This window comes from Accipiter gentilis, chromosome 8 (assembly GCF_929443795.1).
Source record: "Accipiter gentilis chromosome 8, bAccGen1.1, whole genome shotgun sequence".
NCBI lineage: Eukaryota > Metazoa > Chordata > Aves > Accipitriformes > Accipitridae > Astur > Astur gentilis.
Window position 1 is genome coordinate 28,036,892 of NC_064887.1, and position 6,923 is coordinate 28,043,814.

The window sequence follows — 6,923 nt, forward strand, 5'->3', positions numbered from 1 at the left end:
TAAGGGATGCTTTAAGAATCCGGATTTATTATTTGAGGAGAGTGAATGGCGTAGATTAGGAGACGTATTATGGGATATGGTAACTGACGATGATAAATCAGCTAAAAAACTAATGAAGCAAGGACAGAAACCTTTCAATTAGTGTGGGTACAGCTTCTGAGCTTAGTACCTGGAATGCTATCGGAACCTTCCTATGGGATGAAATTAGTGACGGGTCTAAAGAAGTTAAAGATCTTGCAACTTTATGGAAATTGATTAAGACAACTCTGTAAAAAATGAAAGCAGATCGTAAAGCGTCTGCATCTGCTTTTGCTGCTCTCTCTCTCCAACCGCAAGCGAAAGGGAAAAGCGGGGAGAAAAACATAATGCAGCGAGAGAGACTTTTTGGAGCTTGTTCGCCTACTCTCGTGCCCTTGACTTCTGCTCCACTCCCTGGGACTGCCGATATTAATCAGCCATCCGACAGTTCCCAAGCCTCCCTAACCGTACGATTAAAGGAAACCCTACAGAATCAGGGAGTGAGTAAAAATCTGCCTACGAAAAACCAGCCCTCAGATACCACCGTTCAACATGAACAAATTATACCTAGCATACACCCTGATTCAAATAATGCAAACAAGGACTTGGCTACTCTAATAATAGAACAAAAAGAGACAATGTTAGAATTGTTAAAGGAAATGGGGAAAAGAGATGGGGAAACCAACCGCACCCGTGATAGACGCGGAGCCGCCTGTAATAGCCGCTGCAGAAGAAAGGCAGAGACATTGGAGGGGTGTAATAACAGATGCCATTATAGAAGGGACTATGCTCTAAGCATTCCCAGTTATTGCATCAAATGGACAGAAAAAATGGGAGGTGTTTGACTGGAAGGTCATTGAGAAATTAAGGAATGCTGTGAGTCAGTACGGAATCAAATCTGCGTTAACTCACCAAATACTGCAATTCATTTTTTCTGCTGATACGCTGATACCTCAAGATATTAAACAGCTAGCACAGTTGATTTTGACACCCGCCCGAATGTTAGTGTTTTTCTGGCAGTGGGAGAAGCTCTGTGATAGGGAACAAGCAACATCACGACAACAAACAGATCCCCTATGGGGAGTAACCACGCAGATGCCGATGGGTACAGGACCCTTCACATCAGGGAACGCTCAGTTACAATGTGTCACTGAGGTTCATCATCTATCACAGATCTTGGCGTATCAAGCTTTTCTTACCGTACCAGACAATATGTATAGCCATGCTTTTACCCAGGTGAAACAGGAGAATACAATTTATGACCACCCTGACATGAACGAGGGCATGAAAGAAAACATGTTCAAAATACTCGCTTTTGAAAATGCTACTGAAAAGACACGCAAAGCATTGTGTAATTTGCCGAAAAATGCAGACATCGTTGATATGATAGAATACACGGATCGATCAGTGGACTCACAGAAAGTAGCCTATGCTGCCACAGCTCTCCAAGGAGCTACAAAGAAACACAAGGCCAGTAAGACACCCTTGGTCAAGTGTTCTAACTGTGGCAAACGTGGACACATTAGGAGCAAATGTACAGGTACTGTTAACAGTAAGTGCTGCAACAAGTGTAAGAAAGATAACCATACCACCAAGAATACAGGAAGAAGGGAAACTTTACACCGACTGCGAAGGCCCCTCACGCGACGACACGAATGCAAGGGGCTTGAGCTGCCAGCCCTCAGGCAGCCTCGCAACCACCAGATCCGCCACCACAGGAAGCTCCGGAGTGGATGTGGAAACCGCAGTCAACAAAAAGGGACCATTGGGGTTTGGACTTAGTGCATTTTCAATGGGACAATCTTCAACAGCTCTAGAAGGAATTCTGGTGCTCCCAGGGCTTATTGATGCAGATTATTGTGGGACTGTGAAAATTATGATTCATGTTGTAATCCCTCCTGTTTCTATTCCTAAAGGTACCAGAATAGCACAATTAGTTCCATTCAGGTCGTGTGTTCCGAACCCGGGTGAAGTACAACGTGGAGATGGTGGATTCGGCTCCACAGGGAAACCGCAGGTATACTTTGCCATGGACACAACAAGAGGTAAACCAGAAAAGGTAGTGCAATTGGAAGGGCCCAATGGAGTTGTCGTCAAGAAACCGATGACAATCAATACAGGAGCTGATGTTACGATTATTTTATGATGCATTTGGCCTCCATCATGGCCATCGATCAATCCAAACTTTGGTATTGCAGGGATAGGGGGCACACAAGCCACCTTAGTAAGTCAGCTACCGATTACATTTGTGTTCCCCGATGGTGAACACATTACGACGTGTCCGTATGTCATGACTACCCCAACTGAATTGTTTGGCCTCGTAGGCCATGATTTATTGAGCCAAATGAAGGCAATGTTAGTGACGCATCCTTTTTAGGAGCGGTCACTGAGGGGTAGCCGATTCTGAAAATTAACTGGAAAACAGATGAACCTGTTTGGATTGATCAGTAGCTGCTAAATTCTGAAAGGCTACTAAAAATACAAGGGTTAGTTGAGGACCAGTTGAGAGCGGGACAAGTTGTTCCTTCTACTAGTCCATGGAATACATCAATATTTACCATTCCCAAGAAAAGTGGGAAGCGGAGACTGTTACATGATCTCAGAGCTGTGAATGTGGTGATGCACAGTATGGGAGCCCTGCAGCCAGGTTTGCCATCTCCAGTTATGCTTCCAGAAGAATGGGATTTGTTAATTATAAATCTAAAAGATTGCACCCAGATGGCGCTGAACGGTTCACCTTTTCGGTACCATCGATTAACAAGGCAGAACCCTATAAGAGATACCATTGGGTCGTGTTACCGCAATGAATGCGCAATTCCCCCACGATGCGTCAGGTGTATGTGGCCTGGGCATCAGAGCCTGTAAGAAAGCAGTTACCTCAGTAACTTGCCACAGGATGAGATTTTAACTCAATTGCAGGACATCTTAAGCCATCGCGGAGTAATAATCACTCCTGAAAAGGTGCAAAAGGCAGCACCTTGGAAGTATTTGGGGTGGCACATAAATGCTAGCAATGTTAAACCTCAGAAGGTTCAAATAACATGAGAAATTTCAATGTTACATGATGTCCAGAAGCTTGTGGGAGATATCCAGTGGGTGCGGAATCTTTGCGGTATCACTAATGGCGATATGACCCCTCTGGTAGAACTCTTGGGTATGAGAACACTGTGCAGATGAGAAACGGGAAATGACAGAGCTGACCAATTGGTTGCAGCGCCACGGGAGCCTCCTCCAGGGAATCGTTTTCAACAAAGCACAGCAATCATATGCGTTCTTGCACCAACCCACTAGGATGTTAATAAAGCAATTTGACTTACCACTTACTGATGACCAAGGTATCGTTAAAGCATGTCCTGATTGTCAAAAGGAAGGGCTGGGCTTGGGCTGTGGGGTTAACCGATGAGGTCTTTTGCCATTGCAGTTGTGGCAAATGGATGTCACCCATGTCACGTGGTTTGGTGCAAAGCGTTCTGTGCACGTGTGTATTGATACCTATCCTGCTGCCATGTGGGCCACGGCACGAACTGGAGAAAAGGCCTTACATATTGAATGACATCTTCACGCTTCTTTTGCAGTACTGGGTGTGCCTAAAGAAATTAAGACGGACAACGGCCCAGCCTACGGTTCTACACGATTTGCTCGATTTTGTAATTTGTGGGGAATTCATCATGGTACCGGTATTCCACATCTTCCCACAGGACAGGCTATTATCGAATGGGCCAACCAAACCCTAAAAGAACATGCTGCAAAAACAAAAAGGGGGAACCCAGGGCTTACTCCCAGAGGAATGATTGGCCAAAGACTTATTTGTGCTAAATTATCTTAGATTGACAGGTGATCACAAAGACCCACCAATGGTAGTGCATCATGTTCTTTTACAGGCAGAAAGGACGCAACAAAGTACAGGAATCATGGTAATGTATAAGGACCCAGAATCCGGGAAATGGTGCGGATCAGCAGAAGTAAAACTTACTGGGAGATCCCGGCTAAGTGGGTCAAGCCATGGCTTCGCACTGATGCTGGACCCGGAATTGTCCCAATGGCAACTGTCACGGCACCGGCGGGTGCTGAAGCCACTGATCCGACAGATTCTAACTAATAGAGTATTACTAGCGGACACTGAGTCCTTCAGACAGGTTTTTAGAACAGCGTGCCTTATTGTATATAGAACTTGCTTTAGGTAAAAAGTGTGTTAAGCATAATTTGATTAAACATAGCGTGATTACAGGAAGACAGTGTGGGGTAAATGTAAAAGTTAGTTAAAGCCAAAATTAGGGGTAAGGTCTATTTCCATTAATAACCTGGGAACGAGTTTGATTGTGTTTCCACAGATACAGGCCCACGACGGACTCCTGTTCGATTTGCATGACCATCATCATCTGGAGCATCATAGATGATGTGGCAATATGAATACCACCTCAGCCAAAAACTAATGTATGGGTCACCTTGGCTAACATAACAGGTCAAGATTCTCTGCGCATCGCAACTGTATCGTAAAGCCCACGAACCAATAGACAAGATGGCTATGACTCGTGCAGCGCGCCTGGCCAGCGAGCGCATGCGTCATAGATTGCAACCGAGGCGGACTTTTGGCACCCGCTGGCCACGTGTGCTAAAACCCGTTCCTCTGCAAATGTATAAATACCGGGATTTTCCGAAGAGCATCGGGCTGGTGTACGGTGAGGCCGTCGTTGCCTCTGTGGGGACGCCCACGGAAAGCTGGCACCTACCGATTGCTGGGCTGAGTTCGTGGAGCAAGATGGCACAAGAATGTATGGATGGTTCATTTTCCTCATAGTCCTCATGGTCTGGGTCATTAGGGGTAACAGGTTGGGTCAAAGAATTATGGGCATTATTGTAGTTACTGTGATTGTAGCTATTGTAATAGTTTTACCTTGTTCAGCTTATTAAGGAAAATGGCATCCCAAGTTATTAAGTAAGCCTGGATTGCTCAAAAACAAAAAGAGGGAGAAAGATTTAAACAGAGACCTACAGTGGATTCGACCTTGTTGTGGTATTACAAATACAGACTTACAGCCGCTGCTGGATTTATTGAGGGGCAGCGATAGCTTAACTTCTACAAGACAACTAAGTGCACCGGGATGGCAAGCCTTGGCAGCAATTGGACAAAAAATCACATCCTCCATGTCTGGCAGATACGTTCCTGATTTACCCATAAATTTGAAACCTTATGCTGAGATTGATATGGAACACACTGACTGTAGTAAGCAGCATGACAGTGACACCGGTGATTGATCCACATCGGTTAACGCCATGGGACAGTAAGAATGTTTGGGTGTCACTAGCTAAAGCTATTAATCAAATCTCTTTTTGTGTGTCATTGGCATTACCTGAACAGTCTTTTATTCTTATGTATTTTATTCTTACGTATAATGTTGGTTTTACTGTGCTTAATTAGTTGTGTTCACAGATCTTTGCAAAGGGCAATACAGCAGGTGTTAAAATTTTACCTCAATCTATACACAAACAAACAGATTGGCTGGAGAAACATACACAAAGATCCAGCAAGAAACTAGTTGGTTTGATGGGGTGTTAGAGTCAATATTTGGCGGGATAACACCACGGCTAATGTCATTGATTAAGGAAGCCTTACGATGGTTGGGTATATTGATATTAATCTGTGTAATAGTTAAAATTGCGTATGGATACATGATGAGAGGAGTCTCAAAGCTGACACACCAAGCTCTACTCGCACAAAAAGAAAAAGGGGGAATTGTTGGGAAGTTGCTTGCTGAAAAAGGACATGGGCCTGTGGAAAAGTTGTGCGAGCAGAGTTCTGTGTGAAAGAATGTCAGTTTGAGCAACAAGACTAGGCCTTGGCTGAAAATAGCTGGCTTTACTGATATTGGGAGAAAAACAACAGCTGGTCTCGCTGTTATCAGGAGAAAGACAGGGACGGTGTGACCTTGGCATAACTTCACAAGTAACTTTTGAAGAAGTTCTCATGAGAAAGTTACTGAACACGCGTAGCTGCCAACCACAAGTGGGTGTGTTTTAGTAATGAATAAACATTAGCAATGTACCAATCATATTAGAACTAGTAGGCATAATTATCGCAAACTGTATAAATATGAGCTATCCGTGCAAATAAAGTTGAATCACTTCTATCACTCATATTGGGTCGACTTATGTGCATTCCTCCGCCGCTCCAACAGGCATTCCTTCTGCTATTTGCCTCTTTGCTGCTGCCAGTGTCATAAAAAGTGAGGATTGGCAACATAGAAGAGAACAGTAGCTTTGGGTCATTTGTCTTCATCACTTTTTCCTGTTTGTAGAAAGGGGTTGCTGTGCTAGTGTGTAAGCATAACAGAATAGATTTTGGACAGGATGCAATCTCATGGAGAGAGAAGCTTAAAATTCAATTCCAGTTAAAGTTTATCTTGCTTTCAGAACCCCTGAAGTTTACATCAGTCCTAAACAATACCGCTAAAAGCAATTGACGGAGAAACTGTGCCACATGTCTTTCTATTCTCATCAAAACTTAAAAGCCAAAGCAGAAGGAAAAAAGACTTTGCTCCAAAGTTCCACAGAGTAAAAGAGCACCTAAAACTATATACAAGTCTTCTGTTCTTTATGTAGCCAGTGCAAATCCAAAATTATTCTGTTTCCGAAGAATAACCCAGATTGACGTTGTGATGTCAGAAAGAGACCAACCCGTCAACCAAAAGAGAAAGCAGTGGTTTACACAACCACTGAAATTTTCACATTGTTGAGTATTCTTCGTCCATATGTCTAAAGAATCAGTGCTGTTTGTATCACTGCACACTTTATAGGCCTTTACCATTGGACACAAGGCCCCCATCATCTACTCTTGCTGTTGATGCAATTCTACCTCAAAAGACTCATATAAACAGGAAAACAAGGACTTTGTTATAAAGACCTTA

At 43.7% G+C, this 6,923-nt stretch overlaps 1 protein-coding gene across 3 annotated transcripts; it reads left to right on the top strand.

The window, feature by feature from the left end:
* The first annotated feature begins 1,324 nt into the window (after positions 1 to 1,324).
* LOC126041702 (uncharacterized) lies at positions 1,325 to 5,658 on the top strand. Of its 3 annotated transcripts, none has more exons than XM_049807781.1 (2): positions 1,325 to 2,063; positions 4,350 to 5,658. In XM_049807781.1, the coding sequence occupies exons 1-2, from the start codon at positions 1,448 to 1,450 to the stop codon at positions 4,385 to 4,387; spliced, it is 654 nt and encodes a 217-aa protein (XP_049663738.1). In that variant the 5' UTR covers positions 1,325 to 1,447; the 3' UTR covers positions 4,388 to 5,658. The 3 variants fall into 3 exon arrangements, with proteins under 3 accessions (XP_049663738.1, XP_049663737.1, XP_049663736.1); XM_049807780.1 differs by lacking the exon at positions 4,350 to 5,658 and adding an exon at positions 3,900 to 4,341; XM_049807779.1 differs by lacking the exon at positions 4,350 to 5,658 and adding an exon at positions 3,594 to 3,871 and having other exon boundaries at positions 1,325 to 2,035.
* The last annotated feature ends 1,265 nt before the right edge of the window (positions 5,659 to 6,923 follow it).